The 27,917-nt window shown below is 36.4% G+C and overlaps 1 protein-coding gene across 1 annotated transcript in view; it reads left to right on the top strand.

The window, feature by feature from the left end:
* The window catches only part of PIK3C3 (phosphatidylinositol 3-kinase catalytic subunit type 3), a 160,264-nt gene that overhangs the window by 62,300 nt on the left and 70,047 nt on the right, over positions 1 to 27,917 (top strand). The window contains exons 10-12 of the mRNA XM_061169001.1: positions 8,003 to 8,188; positions 23,505 to 23,659; positions 25,266 to 25,356. Of these exons, the coding sequence (XP_061024984.1) occupies positions 8,003 to 8,188; positions 23,505 to 23,659; positions 25,266 to 25,356 (432 nt within the window). The remainder of the gene's footprint in view (positions 1 to 8,002; positions 8,189 to 23,504; positions 23,660 to 25,265; positions 25,357 to 27,917) is intronic.

The following is a 27,917-nucleotide window of genomic DNA, read 5'->3' as shown; positions in this document are numbered from 1 at the left end:
ATTTTTCTAATTATGACAACTCTCCTTCACAGGTGAGATAATACAGATGAATAACCTGGTTGGGTACTTAATGCATAGTAGGTGCAGAGTAAATGTTGACTCACTTTATCTTCATTATTCTCACCTCTTTGAGCCTGGGTGGCTGGCAAAAGGTTTATGTTAAAGAACTATAGAATTCTGGAGGAGATGTGGCTAGAGAGAAAATATGAGAAATGTAATTTGAAATGGTAAATTGAGTTGGTGGAATGGCATCCAGCTTGGCATGAGGATAGAGGCTAGGTCAGAACTAGACATTTGCTTTCCATAATGAAACTATGGAGTAGATAAAGTTTCTGGAGAGAGAGAATTGGGATGAAGCAGTCAGTACTAGACTTTAGTGTAGAGACTTAGTTTTGAGGCTTACTATTTATTACTATTTATTGTCACAAAGAAGCTTTTTGACTGCTTTAGTTTCCTCATATTTAATATGAGTCCATTAAATTATAGTGAACTTTAAGTCTCTTCTAGTTCATAAAATAGTCGGTAAATTCTTAGAACATAGGTTCAAAGACTAACTGTTAAGGTATAATAATAATAACCAGCATTTATTAAACAACCACTGTGTGTCAGGGATATTTGAAATCCCACAACAACCCCACAATGTAGGTATTATTGTTACTATTCTACAGATGAGGAAACCTGAGTCTTAGAGAGATTAAGGAACCTGTGCAGAATCAAAGCTTATAAGTGCTGCTTCTTGATAGGCTCACATTTATGAGTTAGTAGAGAAGGTAGTCAGTGAAGTCATAGAAAAGAGGATTATATAGAAAATACAGCATCATGCATGCCTTAACAGGAATTCTGAAATGCATTGCGGGCAAAACAGAGAAGCATCAGGAAAATTAATATCTGTCAGATATATAATTATGTGAGAATGAATGAATGAATGTTTACAATCTTATGAGATTGTCTTTAGCTACTTTGTTAACTTGTTTTCTGAAACAATTGTATTTCCTTTAGTCTCTAAAGATAAAAACCCAGTTACAGCTCATTTTAACTCTTCACCTTTTCTTCTTTATCTTTTATTGATGCCTTTGGAAATTCTTTGTAGATGAATCATATTCATTCTCTTTTATATCTATAACAAGAATGAGAGAGGAATTTTAAATTTGCTATAGCTTTTGAGTGTTATTCTCTTTATCCCTGCAAAAAAGGAAAGATTCATCAGCAGAAGCACAGATTTATGATTTTTGTGTTTTATAGAAAGATTGAGTTAGTATCGTGATACTCTGTTAAATGAAGAATAACCTTGGTCACAGAAATTGCATCTTGAATGCAACACAGTGCTGTCTAAAAATACGCAGTAAGATATTGAATTAAACTTGTTAGAATGTATAGGTTCAAGAAGCATAGAATAGATTTACAAAGCAGAACTCCCTTAGATAGAAAGGCTTCCAAGGAAAACTGTTTGTTTTAACAAGTCGTCACTTCCCACTGAAATTCAATTACTTCTAGATATGTGCAAAAGAAATAAAATGCTCAAGTGATATAAAGTGTGTGACAAGTTTCATTTAACTAGTTGATTTCAACTTTTTGAAAGGTAGGTGATGAAACTTCAATTCTCAGGACATATTATAGGATTCTTAAGATCACTAGAGTAGAGTGAACGCTATTTTTTAATGTTTAGGAAGCACTTTTCAGAAAACCAAATATATATTGGTCTTGAAGTGACCAAAGGAATTATTAAAATAGCTACATTTGTATCTTTGTAATAATTTAAAATGGGTTTTGTAGAAAATAAATACTCCTGTACCACTGTCCTTTAATTTATTTATAAAAGAAATTCGTTCAGTGCCAGCTTCTCAGGAACTGTGATTTAGGTTATTTGACAGTTGAGCCCTAAGGCTGAAAAGATTTCCTAGAGAGAAAGCAGTGCTCAGGAAACAAGTTGGTGGAAATTGGTTCTTACAAAGTTGTACTTCTTATTTATTTTTTAATTAAATTTGGTCTTTCCACCTATTTTTTTCTAAATGACCTGTCTTAAGTATTTCAGATAAAAAGCCCTCTAGTCTAGACTTGATGTTGTACCTGAAAAGTTCACAGTAATAAGTTTGTCCAACAAAATCAGTTGAATTTATGAAGTATTTTTAATTTTGTGGTCCTTAGCATATAGGAAGTGACTCATTTTTGCAGAACTCAAATGTGACTATTGTAACTTTTAAAATTCAGCTTTAAAAAAAAAAATTTCAGCTTTTAACATGGTAAATGGCCTTTCTTATTAAAATGTTAATGAAAAATAACCGTTATATTAATTCCTTTCCATTATGCTTAGGGAACAAAAATAGTAGGAAGAGTCATAATGGTGAAGGTAATAGTGATGCACACTGAATGCTCTTATGAGGCTGCTTCTGAGACAGTGACATCAGGACAATAATCATATTTGTGCCTCCTGGCAAGAAGTTGATGGCAAACCATAGCAGAAATGAATTCAATTCAGCAAGCATTTGGTATCAGCTCTTGGCCTAGTGTTATTTAAGGCTCTGGGCTTTGAGGTATTATGTCCCTGTAAATTTCATATAAATTAAAACTGTTTTGGGGAAAAGATAATTACACACAACCAAAATGGAGAAGTAGAGGATAGTAACTGATAAAGGGTCACTGTCTTATTAGTAAACAGTTAGGTAATTACTATAATAGAGATGTGAAGGAGAACAAGATCAGTGTGCTATGATATGAGGGAGGTTTTACAGAGCCAAGATTGGTCTTGAAGTTTGAACAAACTTTGATGGTCATTATTATTTGATGATCATTTTTCATGGGAAAGAAAAGCATGAGTAAGGCAGAGTGTTAGGTTCAGGAGACAGAAAAGTTTGTATGAAATGTTCTTTAAATAGAAAAGGTGGAATCAGATTGTAATGAGCCTTGAATTCTGTGGTTCAGAGTTGGATATCACTGGCAATAAGAAACCCCTAAAGCAAACAGAATGTGTCTAAACAAGTGGTGTTTTAAGGAAGATGAACCAGGTGGATTGGAGCAGAGCTGAGAATGAAAAAAGAGACATAATTAGGAGGCTTATGTATGGATTTTGAGAGCTGTATTGGAGAGCAAAGGAAGGAGAGGATAATGTGTAAAATGACTTGGAGGTAATTCCCAAGAATTAGGCCTGAGTGACTGAAATAAGGAAATATGGCAAGTGGAAGGAGCAGGGTAAGGAGATATTTCGTTTTTGAATGTTTTGAATTTAAAATATTAGGAGAATAGCTGTGATACGGTGATGTAATAAGAAATCTTATATTTGGTCTTCATCTCTGGTTCCTGGCACAGAGTTTCTAAAACCTTAGGAATTTCATGAGTGGTAAGGATGAGAGGAGTGTCTTTTGTTTTTCATAATAAGCCCCTTTCAACTATACCTGTATTTATGCTAATGAGGTGACTCTTGGAGAGTGGGGCTCATTGCCAAAAGAACGAAACCTCTGATTAGAGGGTTGGAATTTTCAGCCCCGCCCTTGACCTCTGGGGAGGGAGGAGGGGAGATCGTAAAGGGGCTGGGGATGGAATTAATAACTCAAGAATGGCTAATGATTTAATCAATTGTGTCTACGTTATGGAATCTCTGTGAAAACCTATAGAGCTTCTGGGTTGGTGAATGCATCCATATGCCAGGAAGGTGGCACATTCCTAACTATGGGGACAGAAGCTCCTGTGCTTGGGACCCTTCTGGACCTCGCCTAATGTACCTCTTCACCTGGTTATTCATTTATATCTTTTATAATAAACCAGCAGTAATAAGTAAACTATTTCTCTGAATTCTTTGTGCCATTATAGCAAATTATTGAGCCTGAGGAAGGGTCATGGGAACCCCCAATATGTAGCCAAGCTGGGCTGAAGTATGGGTACCTGAGAATCCAGTGTTTGCTCTTGGCATCTGAAATGGGAAGCAGGCTTGTGAGACTAACCCCTTAACCTCTGCAATCTGCACTGAGTGTCAGAATTCAGTTAAATTGTAGGACACTCAGTGTCTGCAGAGAATTAGGAAATTGGTTCATGTGGACAACCCACACATTTGATGTCAGAAGTGTCTTGAGTAGAAGAACAGGTTTTCCTTTAGCAACAAGGTAGTAATTTCCAGTAATTTAGTTGGTAGAAGTTAATATTAGAAATATATATGATAAATACAGTGTTTTCAACTCTGAAATGTGATCATGATTCTAAAAGTAGGAGATAACAATGAAGTGATTCTAAGATCAGAAAGGAGGTTAACAAAATATTTATTGCTATTAATATAAAACGTGGTAATACGTACAATAATGTTAACATTTGATGCTGGACTCAGCAGCAAAAATAGAATAACAATAATATCAGATGTTGAAATAATTAACATTTATCAGCTATTTATTATATATATATCCTGTTTTAAGCATTTATATTCATTAACTTATTTAATTTTTACCACGACCTTATGAGATAGATCACTTAAAATTTAAATAATGTGCTCCATGTGACACAGTAATAATTGATGGACCTGGAAATTAAGATTTAAACCCAAACACCTTGCCTTAGTCTAAAGCCTATACTATCTGTGGAAGCTCTAGGGATAAAATTGCATTTGAATCCTGTACCTTTTTTTTACATAGATCAATAAAGCATCTTTAAAGGACCTGAGATTAAGTATCATCATTATTATAGCTGTCTTCAAATTGTTACACTTCCTTTCTTTCTCATTACTCTTCTTGTTTCCTCCTTCATTGTATTATCTCCTTGTTTACATTTGTAACATTTAGCATTATCAAGTTGTGAAATCTTTGTACAGTGTCTTAAGTTCCCTGGCAGCAGTGTATTCCGTAAATCTTACTAATAAATCTATAAATCTGAGAATCTGGGAGTTAGATTGTTTCAGTTGCTGAACTGAGTACATCGACCTGTGGCAAGATTTGCTTATAATAAGTACATACCTGCACATTTCTATTAAGACTACTGATGTACTGTGAAATGGCAAAGCTTTCACTGTAGTTGTTTAAGAAGTATTGCTTTGTTTCCACATTCAGTCTAGAAATACATTTTGGAAGTGAAAAATAAATGCATAGAATAAGTTAGGAGGGCAGTCCATGTTTTTATATGGAGAGGGAGCACTGCCCTGAATGGTGTGCAGGAGGTGCAGAAGAAATGGATAGCTATCCTTGGGGGATGCAGACTCCAGTTGTAGACATAAGAATGCCCAGAAAAGCATTTGGTAGTTAGAAGAGCATCATTTAAATGAAGATAGTAAAACTGAGGCAGCTACTAAAAGAAGAGCTGAAAGTTGCTGAAAACTGCCTGGAAAAGTTGAGATTTTGACAAGCTGGCCTTAAAGAAGATGACATTACAGTTTTGGTGAAGAGCATAAGGAAGGCATGAACTCCTTGTAGATGGGAGTTAGACAGTCATTATAAAATAGGTTAGCTTGGTTGAAGCATAGAGGGGCAATGAGAGCTTAATGAGAGTCACAGGTTTGGATTGTGGTGAGAGGTATCAAGGAATGTTTTGAGAAAGAAGCCAAGGTTTAAAAAACAACAAAAATGGTTTCACTGTCTATAAGTACAATGAGTACTTTGGAAATTAGTCCCTGGAATTACTTAGGTAAATATTGGGTCTCTTTTGGGCAGAGATATTATAAGGTAAATTTCTGCTGACAGTGGGAGTTTGTGCTAATAAAATCACTTCCAGCTTGAGTGTCTGACAGTCTGTGAAATGATTAGAAAAGAAACTGGTGTTGAGGCTCTTAGCTAGAAGGCTGTGCCAAACTCTAGATGTTTGGTATAGTGAGAATCAATCTGAGGGGAACAACAGGAAATATTGCCAGGAAATAATTGACAGGAATTGGGAATGGATTTGAGACAGGAGGGAAGGGGGCAGGGCACAACCATTAAAAGAATGATACAACCATTAAGAACAGGATACCACAAAAACTGGTTAGAACCTAATAGGCCCAAGATGGTGGAAGATTTGACTTCCGGGAGACCTTGAGCCTCATTATACACTCATTGTAATACATTAGCTAAATGATACACCCACAGGCGCCATGACAGTTCTGAGGCCAGCCATAAAAGGCCAAAAAGTGGGCGGTGGCCCAGTTCCTGGAAATCTCTACCCCTTCCCTAAAATAGTTGGAATAATCCTCCCTCCCGTTAGCCTATGAAATTACCCAGCCCATAAAAACTAACCACCCCCACATTTCTGGGCCACTCTCGCCTTTTGAGACAGACTGCATTCTGTATATGGAATGTGTATCTCCCATGACCACTCTCCTCAGACGGCCCACTCTGTCTGTGGAGTGTGTATCTCTCTAAATAAACCTGCTTTCACTTTACTGTGTTTGGCTCTTGAATTCTTTCCTGTGCGAAGCCAAGGACCCTCACTAGGTGGCCAGTCCCAGGGACTCACTCAAGACCTGGGACGTGACCCTCCTCTTGTGCCCCATTTTTTTGGTACAACAGATTTAGGAAATAAGTGTTGGTGGAGTAATGGCTCCAAGGGGCATGGGCCTAGCTAAGTAGGAGATGCAGTGCCTCAATGATAAGGAGGAGCCGTGTGGTGTAACATGCATGGGCTGAGAGTCAATGGATTTAGATTCTGGGTCTAGCCTCTCACCATTTTGAGATGATGGGCAAGCCACTTCACTGAGATTATATACAAATTTGAGCACTGGACTAGATCATCTCCATAGTGCCTTTTTCCTTAATTTAGTTAAATTAAGAGTAAGTTAGGGAATGGGAATGAAGATTCATTTTATGTCATACTAATGAGTAATTGTGTTTTATTGTCCAAGTGAACATTTTTTGAGAACTTGATTAGTTTACTAATGAAAATATTTTTAATTGGGCAGAGCAGGAATTTAAAGTTTTAAAGTTATCTTTGTTCAAGAGATGAATTCATAGAGGAAGAGAAAGAAGAAAATGTCTTGGGATCAGCCAGGAAAGTGTTGCCAGTAGGGAGATCTGGCAATAGGGACTACTTTTTATGGAAAACAGGTATAAACCCTTCTTTAAAGAGCATTTATTGTTATGCAGCCATTAATGATATGCTCAAAGGTAGTTTACTTACCCAACAGTCTTATGAAGACTTCACTACTTTTCTAAAGAAGTGAGGCTCCAGAATGATTCTGCAAACAGCCAGCTGAATCAGAATATATATACAGAAGCTGGTGCTTCCATGCATTTATCTATTTTTATTATTGTGTCTGTGGAATTTTTGTCTATCTTTTTCTTTTTAAAAATTTTTTTTTATTGTGGTAAAAGTCACGTAATATAAAACATACTTTAACCATATATAATATGGTTAAATATAAAACATATTTTAACCATATTTAACTGTACAGTTCAGTGGCACTAAGTACATTCACATTGTTGTGCAACTCTCACCATCATCCATCTCCCGAATTTTTCACCTTCCTAAACTGAAACCCTGTCCCCATTAAACACTTAATTCCCCAATAGTTACTTCTCTGTGTAAAAGAGACATACATATTTAACTTCATTTGAGTCCTTGTATGTGAGTATCTAGGAAAACCATTGACTCTGGGAGGTGTTCAAGAGTGGGGTTCTGCCCTTCTTGACTTTGGACTCTCATTCATTGGCTGCAATATTTTATGTCTCACATGTCGATGTTGTAAAATGAAGGTTTTCTCTAAGGTATCTCAGAGTTCGTGAGACATGCATCAACTATTTCCCTGTCTTGAGGTCTGCAGTGTTTTAAAATAACAAAAGCAAAATGAAGAAAAGCTGAAGAAAATTTAAAAATTCATAGTGGTTTGACCTGAAAAAAACATAAAGTTACAAGGAACATGATTTTTTTTTTCCTCGTTCTGCAGTGTTTTTCTAGGATTGTGTGTATACTAAACACTAAACAAAGTGTTTATGTAAGGAGTGTGTTGTTGACTTTGTGACTCTGCCATCAAGTCCAAGTTGAACTCTGCCTAGTCACCCTTGACCCCTCCTATCCCAGAATAAGCTATTGTTTCTAATTCTTAAACCTTTTCTGATTTTAGGCTTTGACGAAGTTCTTGAAATGTGTTAATTGGGATCTACCCCAGGAGGCCAAACAGGCATTGGAACTTCTGGGAAAATGGAAGCCAATGGATGTAGAGGATTCCTTGGAGCTGTTGTCCTCTCATTACACCAATCCAACAGTGAGGCGTTATGCTGTTGCCCGGTTACGGCAGGCAGATGATGAGGTGCATTGTTATTCATTACTCCTCTTCAACTGGGTACATTTTAAACTAGAGCCTGATTATGGACTGTGTGTGTTTGTGTATGTGTTTGTGTGTGTGAGAGAGAGAGAGAGGGAAATTTTTAGAAGGGAACAGGATATACTATGTGTGTTTGCAGAAGCAAAATTAAAATATTCCTCCAAGGACTCCTCTGAAATGAAAATTTACTTCCTGATCTGTTACGTGATAGGACAGTCTCTCCCAGGACATTTACCTGGCAGTAGAGCTTGTATTGCTCTGTCTGGAAAAAGGAATTCTAGTGAAAAATGGTTTAATGCAGTACCAGCTAGGGAATAATTCGGATCCCCTCTGTCAGTCAGTCTACAACAAGCCACATTTAATTGTAGTCTTGAAAAGCCCTTGGGGCCTTTAAAGCATAGAGGTGCATGGTCATTGTATTCTCTTTCAAACCCCTCCTTTAAACTTTGAGCTACTGACAATTATGTGTATATGTAGATTTTCTGAAGGTGGTTTTGAATCCTCTGGAAAGGAAAGACTACAAACATTATGGTGGCTATTTATATACATTTAAGGCCACCAGGGAAGGTAGAAAACTCTGTGTTGACCCAAAGCATTGCTGGATTTTGAATTTTAGTAATTCCTAATAAGGTAGATGAATTCACTAATTTTTTTACTTATTAATTTTTATAGAGGGAATGTGTTCTCAAACATAACCTAATAGTTTATGCTAGCCTGCAAGGCTTATGGAATATGGGATGACTCTTCTCAAGCCTCAATATATATAGGAGCACCGATTATTATTTTGAATTCATAGTGGTATCTGAATTTCAAGAAGCGAAATGCAGCATTTATTAAGGTTGATAGTTGTATATGTATTTAATTACAATAAAATTTAAACACTGAAGTAAGTAGTATAGTGAATGCTCATACATAATTTACCCATCTTCAGCAGCTGCCAACTCATAGACAAATTTGTTTCATCTCTAACACCAGTTATTCTCCCCTCCCCATTCCCTACCCTCCTCTAGATCATTTTGAGGTGAGTCTCAGATATTGTATAATTTTATTGGAATAGGATGTTTTTCACTCTCCTATCAAAGAGCAATTCCTAGCATTGTGATTCAGCATATTATCTTCTCCGTTATTGTTTTTACTATATCACAAGTAAAAAATTTATTACAATATTTTTTTAAAATAGTGAAATGTTTGTTTTGAAATTCGTTAGAAATTTCACTTTAATCATTAAGTCTTTATCTATGTTTGACATGAGTCAAACAGAAAGGCCTCTGGGCTATAGTTAAGATAGTCCCCCTCAACGTGGGTTCAGAATTTAAATAGAAATATTGTAAATCATTGTTTTTGATTGCCTGACTTTGTTGCCTTACAAGCTTAGAGGCTAAGCATTTGATTGTCTCTGGAGTTAACAGTATTCATGCAAGTACTGAACTATTTCTAGACCATTTTATAATTTTTGTTATGACATAAAGAATAATGATAGAAAGATTGCATGCATCCTAAACTGCAAACTATGGTTGTTAGTTTTGGTGTGTTTTTTGAGGTTTGTATATACTCAGCTTAAAAAAAAAAAAAAGGTCTTTTAATTCAGTTTCTACTGAATCTTCAGATGTATATTAAGATTTGAATTTTGTCTTTTCTCTATGTACCTATATGTCTTTGGGAACATGTATTATTCTCACCTCGGTTTCCCATCCAAAAAATAGTGATAACAGCTGCTTATGCCACTTGATAGTTATGAAAAAAAAATTATCTGGGGCAGAATTTTGAAAATTGTACTCATACAGTTATGCTGAAGGATTGTAAATTTATATTATGTCAATTTCATACTAAAATCATTCATGTTGTACCTTTCATTTCTAATCGGTTTAAAATTTCTCCTTGCTTTTGCTTTGTCTGTGGAATAGTATAATATTTATGGTCTTATAAACTTCAAATGTTTTTTGGTATTTCAAAGTATAATATAACCATATATTGGGTTGGTCAAAAAGTTCCTTTGGTTTTTAAGTAAAAGACACATTTTTCATTTTCACCAAGAACTTTATTGAACAGCATATTCACCATTTTGTTCCACTACCATCTGCCATTTTTCAGGCAACTTCATAATTCCATCTTCCCAAAACTTTGTATCTTTTTGAGCAAAAAACTGTTCCAGGTGCCTTTTACAGTCTTCCAGGGAATTGAAATTTTTTCCATTAAGAGAATTTTGTAAAGACCGAAATAAATGGAAATCCGAAGCTGCAATGTCTGGTGAATACAGCAGATGAATCAGAACTTCCCAGCTATAACAGTTTTTGACTGGTCATCAAAGAAACATGCTGTCTTGCATTATCCTGATGGAAGATTATGCGTTTTCTGTTGACTAATTCCGGACGCTTTTCGTTGAGTGCTGCTTTCAGTTGGTCTAATTAGGAGCAGTACTTGTTGGAATTGATCGTTTGGTTTTCCGGAAGGAGCTCATCATAGAGGACTCCCTTCCAATCCCACCATATACACAACATCACCTTCTTTGGATGAAGATCAATCAGCCTTTGGTGTGGTTGGTGGTGGTTCATTTCACTTGCCCCACGATCTCTTCCATTCCACATTATTGTACAGTATCCACTTTTCATCGCCCGTCACAATTTGTTTTAAAAACAGAACGTTTTCATTACGTTTAAGTAGAGAATTGCATGTGGAAATATGGTCAAGAAGGATTTTTTTGCTTAACTTATGTGGAACCCAAGCAACAAAGTGATTAAGATAACCAAGCTGGTGCAAATGATTTTCAGTGCTTGATTTGGGTATTTTGAGTATGTCAGCTATCTCCTTCATGGTATTATGTTGATTGTTCTCAGTTAATGTCTCGATTTGATTGCTATCAACTTCAACTGGTCTATCCGACCATGGAGCATCGTCCAGTGAGAAATCTCCAGCATGAAACTTTGCAAACCACTTTTGACATGTTTGATCCATCACAGCACCTTCTCCATTCACTGCACAAATCCTTTTTTGCGTTTCAGTTGCGTTTTTACCTTTCTTGAAATAATAAAGCATAATATGACGAAAATGTTGCTTTTTTTTCTTCCATCCTCAATATTAAAATGGCTACACAAAAATGCACCAATTTTGATAAGTTTTTTTAAAAATGCACACTTGATATGACAGCTGTCACAATACGATCTAACAAAATTGTTTTGAATGAAGTTAAAGACAACTAAGTGCTACTAGAGCCATCTTACGGAAATAAAACGAGCGAACCTTTTGGCCAACCCATAATAATATATAATATAATCATATAATCATAGCATCAAAGATACGTCAAAGGTCACTTTGTCTAAATATCCACATCTTGGATGACAAAAAAACTTGAATGAAAAATACTGTGTTTTATATTTGGAGGGTCTGATTTTTTCAATATGCTGTAGTCCCTCCAGTAGCCAGGCCTGCCAGGCCTTTATATGTGCTACTTCATCGTCCTAGTGGAGTCTTCCTGCTGTTCATCCTTCAAGCTGTAGCACAGACCTCAACATCTCTGAGAAACCTCTCTTAACCATTCCAGGAAGCAGATGGCATTTTTCTTTGTTTCTTTCCTGATCCCACAGCATTTGATTTGTTCCTTTACTATATGATATTATCATCTTTTTTTTTCTGATTTGCTTTGCTTTTAAATTGTAAATGAAATAGTAACATAGAAAGTAATATTCCTTTAATAACTCCACTTCTCCAACCATTTTTTATCCCTAGAAAGGTAGCCACTCATATCTTTTCATATATTCTCTATGCAAATTGCAAGCATATATATGCATGTATGGTATATATATGCACCTCTTTAAAAATTAAGAAAAATAGGAATATTCTATACATATTGTTAAAAACTTGCCTTATTAATTGAACAGTATAATCTTGCACATTGTCTCATCTTCAACACATATATTTGGTGTCCATAAGGTCTGGAAACATAGGCAAATGACTATCAAGGCAAATGATGTCAAAGGCACATTTAATCTGTAGGAAAGCACTGTGTTTTTAGACTTTATGGATACCTGTAGATGTACCTTATTCCTTTCAAACAGCAGCATAATATTTTACTGCAAATTTATTTTATAATTTATTTAACCAGTCAGCTTCTTCTGGTAGGCAGTTGTTTTATTTCTAATCTTTAGCTGTAACTATTTTAGTGAATAGACTTTTGAATATATGTTTTTCCATATTCTTGAATAAGTAGCTTGCATTGGAATTATTGTCACAATATATATGCCTTTTACATATGCTTTTTTCTGATAATCCTTTATGAATCTTCTGTTTTTGTGCTTGTATCATACTTTAAAAAATTGCAGTTGCTTCATAATAACTTTAAACATATGATTGGATAAAACCCCTCCCTTTCTTTTTTTCTTAAACAATTTTCTTTATAATTTTTGTATATTTATTCTAAATTTAGAACAATTTTGTCATTTTCTTAAAACTCCACCAGAATCTTAAGTGGAATTACATTAAATTTGTATATTATATTAGGGAAGATTAACATCTTTATGATATTAAATCTTCCCTCCTGGAGATACATGATTATTCAAGTCACAATTTTATAAAATTTTTTTCACATTTTAAAAAATTATATTTATTCTGTGACAATTGTTACTATTATGAACTACCTCACCCCTTTTATCTCTTATTTCTGTTTGTTGGTTAAATGGAAAACTATGTTTTTGTTTTAATATTTATGTTTTATCTAGTTTCTTTAGTGATGTTTCTTGATAGTTCTATTAAGTGTTAGGTGGGTCCCTGTAATTTGTAGGTATAGCATCATGCTATCTGAAAAACATTGATATTTAATATATACTGTGCATGAAATAGATGCTGAATTCCTAATGTTAAACTCACCATACATTTGTAAAATAAATATTAATCAGTCTTTTAATATCTTTCTGAATTTGATTTGTTTAATGTGCTATTTCAGAATTTTTAAAAGCCGTATTTCTTACTGTTGTGTGACTCAAAAGGAGAGAGATTCCCCATTAGAATTTGAGGAAGAAGTGGCATTTGAGATAGACAATGAAGGAAGAGAATTTTCAGAGTTGGACATGAGTTTACATTCCAAGTGGAGAGAGCAATATGAGCAAAGGCAAAGAGATTGAAAAGTACAGGAAAAATAGAAAATATTTCGCTTTAACAGAAGTGTGGGATATATGTAGCTGTCTGGGAAGCAAGGTCGGAACCCATGTATCTAACTGTAACTGTCTAACTGTAAATGTCTATATGAAGAGTTACGCTTAATTCAATAAGAAATGGGAGTGATTTTGACAGGGAACGTTGCATTTATATTCTGAAGCATTAGAATTAACTTGTTCTTGAGAAGAATGGTGATTGCTATCTAGATAGTATTTCATAGCTCTTGGGAAATTTTTACTGAATTGCCTGAGATAGAAATATGATTTTTTGTTTGTTTGCTTTGTTCTACTTCTATGCTTATGTCCTTCATGCTTGGAGGAATTTTATATTTTCCAAGATGTGCCTGTTTAATGAGCAAACAGACTTTGCACTTACTACTGAAATTAATTCATTTTCATACAAATGAAGGAAAATGTAGTTTGAATACAGAATACCAGATGACTAACACAATCAGATTGTGATGAATGACTTAAAAAGAGGAGTTTTCTTCCAAATTTCTCCTTCCTGGGAAATTTAATAACAATGCAGCATTTTTGATTTCATGTAGTAAGTCTTTTCTATACTTCGGAAAACACACTAGGTGATACATTCAGCAGCATTTCCGAAGCATGCGAGGCTAGCAGTGAAACTGAATTACGTATACCTCCTAAGAAGGATACTTGATTAATCTATTTTCTGTTATGTAATTTTGTTTCTTAAAATAAGCATATAAGCATACCTAGCTGTTAGATGCCATAAATCTCAAATAAAAAAATAGAAAATCAAACATTTATTGATCCAATTAAAAATTGTTTTTAGAAACAGAACACTATAGAGGTGCTTTGATACAGTCATTTGATTTCCCTGGCCACTGATACTGATATATTTGAGTAAGAATAAATAAGCCAGTTAACCTTTCATTTAATTTTTTGAGAAAAAATGGTATTTAATGGTAAAATCATGTATATTGCTTTTCGTAATTATAAGAAACGTTGACTGTCAATATAAGAAAAAATTATGAAAAGAATATATTTTGGTTTAAGTAAGGGAAAATACGTTGTTGGGAAGTAGTTTGTCCTCATGGAATTTATAAAATAGTGGAAATGACAAAGAGTAAATAAACAAGTAATTACAAATGCTATAGTTGTTACAGACATGAAAGGAAAGAGTGGTCCATGAAATATTTACAAGGGATTTAACCTGGTTTCTGGGCTTAAGGAAAGGTGACTGAAATTGAACTGATAGCCACAAAGTCTCAAATTATCTAATTATGAGTTTTGAGTGCCTGAGTGGCAATTGGAACTGGAAGACAATAGATGCTTTAATTTTTTTTTTGAGTTCTGTGAGTTTCTTCAATTTGTAATTATTTTTTGTTTTGTTTTGTTTCTTTAATTAATTAATTAATTTATTTTTGGCTGTGTTGGGTCTTCGTTGCTGCCCGCGGGCTTTCTTTAGTTGCGGTGAGCAGGGGCTACTCTTTGTTGCGGTGTGCGGGCTTCTCATTGCGGTGGCTTCTCTTGTTGTGGAGCACGGGCTCTAGGCACGCAGGCTTCAGTAGTTGTGGCACGTGAACTCAGTAGTTGTGGCTCACGGGCTCTAGAGCTCAGGCTCAGTAGTTGTGGCGCACGGGCTTAGTTGCTCCGTGACATGTGGGATCTTCCCAGGCCAGGGCTCGAACCTGTTTCCCCTGCATTGGCAGGTGGATTCTTAACCACTGCACCACCAGGGAAGCCCTGTAATTATTATTTTATTTTTTATTTATTTTTTTTAAACATCTTGATTGGAGTATAATTGCTTAACAATGGTGTGTTAGTTTCTGCTTTATAACAAAGTAAATCAGTTATACATATAAATATGTTCCCATATCTCTTCCCTCTTGCCGTCTCCCTCCCTCCCACCCTCCCTATCCCACCCCTCTAGGTGGTCACAAAGCACCGAGCTGATCTCCCTGTGCTATGCGGCTGCTTCCCACTAGCTATCTATTTTACATTTGGTAGTGTATATATGTCCATGCCACTCTCTCACCCTGTCACATCTTACCCCTCCCCCTCCCCATATCCTCAAGTCCATTCTCTAGTAGGTCTGTGTCTTTATTCCCGTCTTGCCACTAGGTTCTTCATGACCTTTTTTTTTCTTTTTTCCTTAGATTCCATATATATGTGTTAGCATATTGTATTTGTTTTTCTCTTTCTGACTTACTTCACTCTGTATGACAGACTCTAACTCCATCCACCTCACTACAAATACCTCCATTTCATTTCTTTTTATGGCTGAGTAATATTCCATTGTATATATGTGCCACATCTTCTTTATCCATTCATCCGATGATGGACACTTAGGTTGCTTCCATGTCCTGGCTATTGTAAATAGAGCTGCAATGAACATTTTGGTACATGACTCTTTTTGAATTATGGTTTTCTCAGGGTATATGCCCAGTAGTGGGATTGCTGGGTCGTATGGTAGTTCTATTTTTAGTTTTTTAAGGAACCTCCATACTGTTCTCCATAGTGGCTGTATCAATTTACATTCCCACCAACAGTGCAAGAGTGTTCCCTTTTCTCCACACCCTCTCCAGCATTTATTGTTTCTAGATTTTTTGATGATGGCCATTCTGACTGGTGTGAGATGATATCTCATTGTAGTTTTGATTTGCATTTCTCTAATGATTAATGATGTTGAGCATTCTTTCATGTGTCTGTTGGCAATCTGTATATCTTCTTTGGAGAAATGTCTATTTAGGTCTTCTGCCCATTTTTGGATTGGGTTGTTTGTTTTTTTGTTATTGAGCTGCATGTGCTGCTTGTAAATCTTGGAGATTAATCCTTTGTCAGTTGCTTCATTTGCAAATATTTTCTCCCATTCTGAGGGTTGTCTTTTCATCTTGCTTATGGTTTCCTTTGCTGTGCAAAAGCTTTGAAGTTTCATTAGGTCCCATTTGTTTATTTTTGTTTTTATTTCCATTTCTCTAGGAGCTGGGTCAAAAAGGATCTTGCTGTGATTTATGTCATAGAGTGTTCTGCCTATGTTTTCCTCTAAGAGTTTGATAGTGTCTGGCCTTACACTTAGGTCTTTAATCCATTTTGAGTTTATTTTTGTGTATGGTGTCAGGGAGTGTTCTAATTTCATACTTTTACATGTACCTGTCCAGTTTTCCCAGCACCACTTATTGAAGAGGCTGTCTTTTCTCCATTGTATATTTTTGCCTCCTTTATCAAAGATAAGGTGACCATATGTGCGTGGGTTTATCTCTGGGCTTTCTATCCTGTTCCATTGATCTATATTTCTGTTTTTGTGCCAGTACCAAACTGTCTTGATTACTGTAGCTTTGTAATATAGTCTGAAGTCAGGGTGCCTGATTCCTCCAGCTCCATTTTTCGTTCTCAAGATTGCTTTGGCTATTCGGGGTCTTTTGTGTTTCCATACAAATTGTGAAATTTTTTGTTCTAGTTCTGTGAAAAATGCCAGTGGTAGTTTGATAGGGATTGCATTGAATCTGTAGATTGCTTTGGGTAGTAGAGTCATTTTCACAATGTTGATTCTTCCAATCCAAGAACATGGTATATCTCTCCATCTATTTGTATCATCTTTAATTTCTTTCATCAGTGTCCTATAATTTTCTGCATACAGGTCTTTTGTCTCCTTAGGTAGGTTTATTCCTAGATATTTTATTCTTTTTGTTGCAGTGGTAAACGGGAGTGTTTTCTTAATTTCACTTTCAGATTTTTCATCATTAGTGTATAGGAATGCAAGAGATTTCTGTGCATTAATTTTGTATCCTGCTACGTTACCAAAATCACTGATTACCTCTAGTAGTTTTCTGGTAGCATCTTTATGATTCTCTATGTATAGTATCATGTCATCTGCAAACAGTGACAGCTTTACTTCTTCTTTTCCGATTTGTATTCCTTTTATTTCTTTTCCTTCTCTGATTGCTGTGGCTAACACTTCCAAAACTATGTTGAATAATAGTGGTGAGAGTGGGCAACCTTGTCTTGTTCCTGATCTTAGTGGAAATGGTTTCAGTTTTTCACCATTGAGGACAATGTTGGCTGTGGGTTTGTCATATATGGCCTTTATTATGTTGAGGAAAGTTCCCTCTATGCCTACTTTCTGCAGGGCTTTTATCATAAATGGGTGTTGAATTTTGTCGAAAGCTTTTTCTGCATCTATTGAGATGATCATATGGTTTTTCTCCTTCAGTTTGTTAATATGATGTATCACGTTGATTGATTTGCGTATATTGAAGAATCCTTGCATTCCTGGAATAAACCCCACTTGATCATGGTGTATGATCCTTTTAATGTGCTGTTGGATTCTGTTTGCTAGTATTTTGTTGAGGATTTTTGCATCTATGTTCATCAGTGATATTGGCCTGTAGTTTTCTTTCTTTGTGACATCTTTGTCTGGTTTTGGTATCAGGGTGATGGTGGCCTCATAGAATGAGTTTGGGAGTGTTCCTCCCTCTGCAATATTTTGGAAGAGTTTGAGAAGGATAGGTGTTAGCTCTTCTCTAAATGTTTGATAGAATTCGCCTGTGAAGTCACCTGGTCCTGGGCTTTTGTTTGTTGGAAGATTTTTAATCACAGTTTCAATTTCAGTGCTTGTGATTGATCTGTTCATATTTTCTATTTCTTCCTGGTTCAGTCTCAGCAGGTTGTGCATTTCTAAGAACTTGTCCATTTCTTCCAGGTTGTCCATTTTATCGGCATAGAGTTGCTTGTAGTAATCTCTCATGATCGTTTGTATTTCTGCAGTGTCAGTGGTTACTTCTTCTTTTTCATTTCTAATTCTATTGATTTGAGTCTTCTCCCTTTTTCTCTTGATGAGTCTGTCTAATGGTTTATCAATTTTGTTTATCTTGTCAAAGAACCAGCTTTTAGTTTTATTGATCTTTGCAATTGTCTCCTTCATTTCTTTTTCATTTATTTCTGATCTGATCTTTATGATTTCTTTCCTTCTGCTAGCTTTGGGGTTTTTTTGTTCTTCTTTCTCTAATTGCTTTAGGTGCAAGGTTAGGTTGTTTATTCAAGATGTTTCCTGTTTCTTGATGTAGGCTTGTATTGCTATAAACTTCCCTCTTAGAACTGCTTTTGCTGCATCCCATAGGTTTTGGGTCGTCGTGTCTCCATTGTCCTTTGTTTCTAGGTGTTTTTTGATTTCCCCTTTGATTTCTTCAGTGATCACTTCGTTATTAAGTAGTGTATTGTGTAGCCTCCATGTGTTTGTATTTTTTACAGATCTTTTCCTGTAATTGATATCTAGTCTCATAGCGTTGTGGTCAGAAAAGATACTTGATACGATTTCAATTTTCTTAAATTTACCAAGGCTTGATTTGTGACCCAAGATATGATCTATCTTGGAGAATGTTCCATGAGCACTTGAGAAAAATGTGTATTCTGTTGTTTTTGGGTGGAATGTCCTATAAATATCAATTAAGTACATCTTGTTTAATGTATCATTTAAAGCTTGTGTTTCCTTATTTATTTTCATTTTGGATGATCTGTCCATTGGTGAAAGTGGGGTGTTAAAGTCCCCTACTATGATTGTGTTGCTGTCGATTTCCCCTTTTATGGCTGTTAGTATTTGCCTTATGTACTGAGGTGCTCCTATGTTGGGTGCATAAATATTTACAATTGTTATACCTTCCTCTTGGATTGATCCCTTGATCATTATATAGTGTCCTTCTTTGTCTCTTGTAACCTTCTTTATTTTAAAGTCTATTTTGTCTGATATGAGAATTGCTACTCCAGCTTTCTTTTGATTTCCATTTGCATGGAATATCTTTTTCCATCCCCTCACTTTCAGTCTGTATGTGTCTCTAGGTCTGAAGTGGGTCTCTTGTAGACAGCATATATATGGGTCTTGTTTTTGTATCCATTCAGCCAGTCTGTGTCTTTTAGTGGGAGCATTTAATGCATTTACATTTAAGGTAATTATCGATATGTATGTTCCTATTCCCATTTTCTTAAATGTTTTGGGTTTGTTATTGTAGCTGTTTTCCTTCTCTTGTGTTTCTTGCCTAGAGAAGTTCCTTTAGCATTTGTTGTAAAGCTGCTTTGGTGGTGCTGAACTCTCTCAGCTTTTGCTTGTCAGTAAAGGTTTTAATTTCTCCATCTAATCTGAATGAGATCCTTGCTGGGTAGAGTAATCTTGGTTGTAGGTTTTTCTCCTTCATCACTTTAAGTATATCCTGCCACTCCCTTCTGGCTTGCAGAGTTTCTGCTGAAAGATCAGCTGTTAACCTTATGGGGATTCCCCTGTGTGTTATTTGTTGTTTTTCCCTTGCTGCTTTTAATATGTTTTCTTTATATTTAATTTTTGATAGTTTGATTAATATGTGTCTTGGTGTGTTTCTCCTTGGATTTATCCTGTATGGGACTCTCTGTGCTTCCAGGACTTGATTAACTATTTCCTTTCCCATATTAGGGAAGTTTTCAACTATAATCTCTTCAAATATTTTCTCAGTCCCTTTCTTTTTCTCTTCTTCTTCTGGGACCCCTATAATTCGAATGTTGGTGTGTTTAATGTTGTCCCAGAGGTCTCTGAGACTGTCCTCAGTTCTTTTCATTCTTTTTTCTTTATTCTGCTCTGCAGTAGTTATTTCCACTATTTTATCTTCCAGGTCACTTATCTGTTCTTCTGCCTCAGTTATTCTGCTATTGATCCTGTCTAGAGTATTTTTAATTTCATTTACTGTGTTTTTCATCGTTGCTTGGTTCCTCTTTAGTTCTTCTACGTCCTTGTTAAATGTTTCTTGCATTTTGTCTATTCTATTTCCAAGATTTTGGATCATCTTTACTATCATAATTCTGAATTCTTTTTCAGGTAGACTACCTATTTCCTCTTCATTTTTTAGGTCTGGTGTGTTTTGACCCTCCTCCTTCATCTGCTGTGTGTTTTTCTGTCTTCTCATTTTGCTTATCTTACTGTGTTTGGGGTCTCCTTTTCACAGGCTGCAGGTTCGTAGTTCCCATTGTTTTTGGTATCTGTCCCCAGTGGCTAAGGTTGGTTCAGTGGGTTGTGTAGGCTTCCTGGTGGAGGGGACTAGTGCCTGTGTTCTGGTGGATGAGGCTGGATCTTGTCTTTCTGATGGGCACGTCCACATCTGGTGGTGTGTTTTGGGGTGTCTGTGGCCTTATCATGATTTTAGGCAGCCTCTCTGCTAATGGATGGGGCTGTGTTCCTGTCTTGCTAGTTGTTTGGCATAGGGTGTCCAGCACTGTAGCTTGCTGGTCGTTGAGTGAAGCTGGGTCTTGATGTTGAGATGGAGATCTGTGAGAGATTTTCGCCGTTTGGTATTACGTGGAGCTGGGAGGTCTCTTGTGGACCAGTGTCCTGAAGTTGGCTCTCCCACCTCAGAGGCACAGCCCTGATGCCTGGCTGGAGCACCAAGAGCCTTTCATCCACACGGCTCAGAATAAAAGGGAGAAAAACTAGAAAGAAAGAAAGAGGATAAAATAAATTTAAAAAAAAAAAAGCTATTATAATAAAAAATAAGAAAAAAATTATTAAGAAAAAAAATTTTTTTAATAAAAAATATGAAAAAACTTATTAAGAAAAAAATTTTTTTAATTTTTAGAAACAGAAAATAAGGAAAAAATTATTAAGAAAACATTTATTAAGAAAAAAAAAATTTTTAAGTAAAAAAAGAAAAAACGAATGGACCGAACCCTAGGACAAATGGTGAAAGCAAAGCTATACAGACAAAATCTCACCCAGAAGCATACACATATACACTCACAAAAAAAGCAAAGGGGGAAAAATTAATATATCCTGCTCCCAAAGTCCACCTCCTGAATATGGGATGATTCGTTGTCTATTCAGGTATTCCACAGATGCAGGTACATCAAGTTGTTTGTGGAGCTTTAATCCGCTGCTTCTGAGGCTGCTGGGAGAAATTTCCCTTTCTCCTCTTTGTTCGTACAGCTCCCAGTGTTCAGCTTTGGATTTGGACCCGCCTCTGCGTGTAGGTCGCCTGAGGGCGTCTGTTCTTCGCTCACACAGGACGGGGTTAAAGGAGCAGCTGCTTCAGGGGCTCTGGCTCACTCAGGCAGGGGAGGGGGGCGGAGGGAAGGATACGGATGCGGGGCGTGCCTGCGGCGGCAGAGGCCGGTGTAACGTTGCAGCAGCCGGAGGCGCGCCATGCGTTCTCCCGGGGAAGTTGTCCCCGGATCACGGGAGCCTGGCCGTGGCGGGTTGCACAGGCTCCCTTGAGGGGCGGTGTGGATAGTGACCTGTGCTCGCACACAGGCTTCTTGGTCACGGCAGCAGCAGCCTTAGCGTCTCATGCCCATCTCTGGGGTCCGCGCTGATAGCCGCGGATGCGCCCGTCTCTGGAGCTCGTTTAGGCGGCGCTGTGAATCCCCTCTCCTCGCGCACCGCGAAACAAAGAGGCAAGAAAAAAGTCTCTTGCCTCTTCGGCAGCTGCAGACTTTTTCCCGGACTCCCTCCCGGCTAGCTGTGGCGCACTACCCCCCTTCAGGCTGTGTTCGCGCAGCCAACCCCAGTCCTCTCCTTGCAATCTGACCGAAGCCCGAGCCTCAGCTCCCAGCCCCCGCCCGCCCTGGCGGGTGAGCAGACAAGCCTCTCGGGCTGGTGAGTGCTGCTCGGCGCCGAGCCTCTGTGCGGGAATCTCTCCGCTTTGCCCTCCACACCCCTGTGGATGCGCTCTCCTCCGTGGCTCCGAAGCTTTCCCCCTCTGCCCCCTGCAGTCTCCGCCCGCGAAGGGGCTTCCTAGTGTATGGAAACCTTTCCTCCTTCACAGCTCCCTCCCACTGGTGCAGGTCCCGTCCCTATTCTTTTGTCTCTGTTATTTCTTTTTTCTTTTGCCCTACCCAAGTACATGGGGAGTTTCTTGCCTTTTGGGAGGTCTGACGTCTTCTGCCAGCGTTCAGTGGGTGTTCTGTAGGAGCAGTTCCACGTGTAGATGTATGTCTAATGTATCTGTGGGAAGGAAGGTGATTTCCGCGTCTTACTCTTCCGCCATCTTGCCCCCTCCCCTCTGTAATTATTTTTAAAAGCAAAATTTTTGGAGTTTTCTTAGTAGTCATTGGGAAGGGCTAAGAACTACATTTATAGAGTAAGATAGGAAATACTTCCATTCTGAAGATTAAACCTAGAGTCTTTTTACGTTAAGGGAAAACTCAGAAAGGTAAAAACTACTTTGTTGATGCTTTTTTAGTCCAAATTATCTCGATTGTCAGGAGAAGAATGAGAAATTTAGGTTTAGAAATTTGTTTTCTTCAAGCCATTATAGGTAGTTGGCAGGAAAGTAAACATTTCCTTTAAACAAGAGTGTTAAAATGTCTGTTTCTTTGTATTTTCCATTTAAGAAGCAACCCAAATTCTCTAAACTCTAAATTCTCTAAACTCTGAACTCTTCAAACTCCAAATTCTCTTTAAAAAAAAAAAAAGTAATATTTAAAAAAATCCCAACCAGAAAAGATTATGAAACAGAAACTCTTCAAAAACTTGAAAATTTGGAATTTCTTATGTAATCTTAGACCTAAAATGCTGTTATCTGATCTATTGCTGAAAAAAGGAACCTTTGTTAATTTCTCCATTTTATATGAACCATCTCAATCTTTTTTCTTTGTTTTCATTTTTCGCCTTGATTTTGAGATACTATTTTTTTTAAATTTTTTATTTTACATTGGAGCATATTTGATTAACAATGTTGTGTTAGTTTCAGGTGTACAGCAAAGTGATTCAGTTATACATATACGTGTATCTTTTCTTTTTCAAGTTCTTTTCCCATTTAGGTTATTACAGAATATTGAGCAGAGTTCCCTGTGCTATACAGTGGGTCCTTGTTGGTTATCTATTTTAAATATTGCAGTGTGTACATGTCAGTGGGATACCATTTTAAACAAGACATTTACTGGTCACTTACTCTGTGCCAGGCACTATTCTGTGACTTTTTTCTATTAATTGATTTAATCCTCACAACTCAATCTCTAAGGTTTATATGATTATGGCCATTTTAAAGGTGAGGACCCAGTGAGGCACCAAGAGGTTAAGAAACCTAGTAATCTGCCCAAGGTAACACGGCTGATAAGTGGTAGATAAAAGTAAATTGTTAGCTTGATATTTAGGAATAATTAGACGTAACTTGTCTATAATCATATTGCATTTTTTCTAATATTAGCTTATTTTTTGTTTGTTTGTTTTCCAGGATTTGTTGATGTACCTATTACAGCTGGTCCAAGCTCTCAAATATGAAAATTTTGATGACATAAAGAATGGATTAGAACCAACCAAGAAGGATAGTCAGGGTTCAGTGTCAGAGAGTGTGTCGAGTTCTGGAATAAATTCTGCAGAAATAGATAGGTACGGATGTCCAGGGAGGAATTATTTTCAAATCTGATAGTTTTCCACCTTTTCAAATTGTCTTCTTTTCTTTTTCCCCAGATGTACCAAACCCTAAGTTGGAAGTTTTACCAATGAATATGGCATGTGCACTCACAGAACACAAACCACTATATTAGTATATTAGGACAGTGTTTTGCAAGCTATGGAGTCAGAATTCCTTAGTTAAAATCTTGACTCTGCCACTTACTAGCTGTGTAAACTTGTGTAAATTAAATATTCTCTGTGTGGCCCCAGTTTCTCATCTTAAAAACGGGGATATAGCAATAGTAACCTTTAAGGATGAAAGATTAAATGAGTTAATACATAAAGCATTTAGAAAAGTGTCTGACACATGGTGCTTGGTGTCAGATATTATTGCTATTCATGCAAAAAAAAAAAAAAAAGAGACGAGGCAAGTTAGTGGACTTAAATATTTTTTTGTAAAGTTGTATTTTTTATTGACTGTTTTTCACCTCTTCAGTAGTTAAAACAACCTATTAGTTGAATTGAAAGTAAGCTATTAACAGTAATAACAATTAAGAACTCCCACCTCTGTAGCAGACACCAAAGATGGTCCACATATATTAAACCTGTTATTAGTAATCCTCTGAGGTAGGTATTCATATCCCTAATTTAGATATGAAGGACTTAAGGAGAAGTTAAATAAATTGCCCAAAGTTTTTTATTTTGCAAATTAGGTAGAGTTGACTCCATAGCCCTTGTTCTTTCTACTTTGCCATTTTGCTTTTCATAAAATCTTAAAATTTGAGATAAATAGGAACATTTGGGTAAGAAATCTGAGGCTAAGTGATACAAAGTTGTTTTGTGAAGGTCATGAGATTTGTCAATGACAGAAGGAGGTCTAGAATTCAGATTATCTGAATTAGTACAATTATTTCGATTATCAGGTGAGTTCGAGGTTATATTTCTGAATTTTTCTTAATGACAATGCTTTTTTTATCTTCTGTTTTTCATTTGCAGGAGAACTGAGAAACAGGAAAAAAAACATTTTTTCTTATGTAGGCTGCTTTGTGTTTTTCTGTTTTTATGAGAAGAGACCCCTTACATTTTCTTCCACTGTACATTGGAGGCCTTCAGTCTCTAGTGATGCTTATTTAACTTCATCTTACATATGCCCCCTAGAACGTTTTATTGGAAGTCTATTTAAAATTTCATGATACGTTGTAAACTATAACCCAGTATTTCCCAAATTATGGTCTGCTGGTCACTAATATGTATGTTTTCTAAAAAGGTTAAAAAAGGTAGGGGTTGTCTTGTGGCCAAATATGTTTGGAAGATATTGGCTTAAAGTAAAATGTACTTTAAAAAAAAAAACTATAGTATTTATCAGAAACTTTAATACATGCAAACTTGCACATATATCTCTAAGAGGCTATTACCCATATTCTTTGACTATGCAGCCTCTTTTTCCAGAACATAACGTGACTCTAGTGCTGCACAGAACACACTTTAGGAAGTAGTGCTTTAACCAGACACAACTGAGGTGAACTATGCTAAAAATGTGTATCTTCTCTTACAGAAAGAATATTTTACATATCAGTGATATCTCCTATTATTTTTTCAGCTCCCAAATTATAACCAGCCCTCTTCCTCCAGTGTCTTCCCCTCCTCCTGCATCTAAAACAAAAGAAAGTTCAGATGGTGAAAATCTGGAAGTGAGTACAAAGCTTTTCAAGTTTCCTATAGGAGAGATCCTACAAGATAAACATTTAATGTTCGTCTTGAAAACGTTGATTTTGATTAATAAACTAAATATTACAACTTTATTAAATAACCTGGTTTATGATGCATGTTTATAACTTTTCCTCCCATCAAAAAGTGCCATCTTCAGTTCAAGGCATTTTATTGGTGCTTTGGACATATAAATGGATTCAAATGCAATGTGAAAATAAACTGGGCTTAAATATTTTTTTAAGGAAACTCAGAATATTTATTGTTAACACATTTATGAACATTACTGTAATTGTTGGTGTTTGTGATTACATTGTAGAAATGTATGACTTTGATACTAGGGGAAATACGCTAAGCTGCTGTTTTTAGCTTATACAGAAAAATTAAGTTCTTTTAGCTAAGCAGAGTAATTTTTGAGGTACAACAGGTCTTTTTGGCTAGTGCTACTCTGAAAATTATATTTGGGAGTGCATTTGCAGAAGTTGATCTAGTATGTATTGTTGATTTTTCTCCCTAAGACTTCTAATTTGAGAAGAATATTTCACGCCCCTGATGTTGAAAATAAATAATACATGCTTGATATTAGAAAGAAGTTTGATTGTTTTTTTAAATGTATATATTATTGCTTTTAGTAAAATTTTAGGAGTTAATGTTGATAACTGAGTGACGTTTGTTTTCAGTATTAACTGTTAACCAGAGTTTGCTTGTCTGCCTGCCTCTTGATGTATTAGAAAATACTGAAAAAGGAATTTTAAATTACAGGATCATAGAATCCTTAGGGGAGCCCTTTGAGGAACCATTCACCTCCAGTTTAATTATTTTGCCCTTTCAAAACTAAGGGACTGATTTATTGGTTCAGTAATCAGTTCATTCACACGTATTTTTTGAGTTCTTACTATGTACCAGAAACTATTCTATATGCTAGGGATGATGCAGCAGAGAAGAAAACAGTCAAAATCTTTATCTTCATGGAATACATTCTAGTGTTTGGGCTGACGATAGTCAATAATATTTATATACAGTAGAAGAGATAATGATATCTGTTTTCCATGGAGAAAAATAAATCAGAAAAGGCTGACAGAGAATGTTGGGGTGGGGTTAGGCAGTTGTGATTTTGAAAAGATTGGTCAGGGAAGGCCTCCTTGGAAAAGTAACATCTTTTGTAAAGATGAAGCAGGTGAGGGAACAACCATGTGGTGATCTGTAGGAAGAACACTTTAAGCAGAAGGAACAAGGGGTACTTTTTAAATACCCCAACCTCACTGAAACGTCTAATCCATTGATCTCTACCCTTTTCTTTATCAGCACCCTTTGATGTTTGCTTTCCTCTGAGTATAGCCTTTATCCCATGGCTCATCATTTTAGTCATTCTTTTATTAGTACTTTTAGTTTCCTTGGCACAATCTCAACCCTTGATAAGCCTAATTAATTAACATAATTTCTTTATGCCTGAATATTGCTAAAGAAATCACATAACCTAGCATGTTGGTATCACTATAAATTCATGACTACAGACATCAGGTGGGCACTCAACACTGCCTTCTTACATTTCTCTAGGTGGTTGCTCTCCCTGCTCTACAGTGACTCTTTCATACCTTTTCTCCTCTGTTCTTCATGCCCTGCTTCCCAGTCTCTAGATCACAATTCTGCCTCATACTTAATGGAAACAAATAGAAGCCACTAGGTAATATCATTATATTAAAACTTACTTTGCTAAAGTAGTAAATGACTTCAGTGTTTGTGGTTGTGCATACTTTAAGTTCCTCCCAGCATTATTCAGCAAAATAAATGACTCCCTTCTTGAAAAACTAACTCTTTTCATGGTTTGCATGATACCATACATCCCTTGTTTTCCTCTTCACCTCTCTGGCTGTTCTTTCTTGGTTTCCTTTGTCAGCACTTTCTCTGCTGCATGACACTTTATTGTTCCTCAGGGTCCTCTTCTTTTCTCAATTTATACTCTTGCCCTAGGCTGTAGTGATAAACTCAAATTTATATTTCTAGCACATTTCTCTCATCTAAGTTTTAGATTCATATATCCAAATATGATCTCTATTGTATATCTGACAGGCATTTCAAACTTGATGTTTCAAAATACATCTCTCTCCCCCACACACTCTTGCCTGTTTCTCACTTGGAATTTCCATCTGTGATGTAACAAATCAACCCATTTGCTAAATCCATAAATTTGGGAGTTAGTGTCGATTCTTTTTTTCCTTCCTACTTCCTCTCCATCAGCAAGTTCTATTAATTATACTTCCAGAATATTTTAATAATCTGTTACTTCACTCTATCTCCACTCTCACCGTTTACTTTTCTAGACTACTGTAATAGCATCCTGACTGATCTCAGGTCTGTACTATTCAGAGCAAATAGAGTCATTTTCAGAAAATGTAAATCAGATCATCTCACTCTCCTGCTTTAGATCTTTTGTTGAGTAGGGATTGCTTTGAAAATAAAATCCAGAATGGGGGTCGCTGCCGTGGCTCTGGCTGCCCTGGCGATGGGTGTCTGACCCTGATCACAGGCGGCAGTGAGGTACCTT

Source organism: Eubalaena glacialis, chromosome 15 (genome assembly GCF_028564815.1).
Source record: "Eubalaena glacialis isolate mEubGla1 chromosome 15, mEubGla1.1.hap2.+ XY, whole genome shotgun sequence".
NCBI lineage: Eukaryota > Metazoa > Chordata > Mammalia > Artiodactyla > Balaenidae > Eubalaena > Eubalaena glacialis.
The sequence above is the reverse complement of the archived record's forward strand: the minus strand, read 5'-3'. Positions and strand labels throughout refer to the sequence as shown.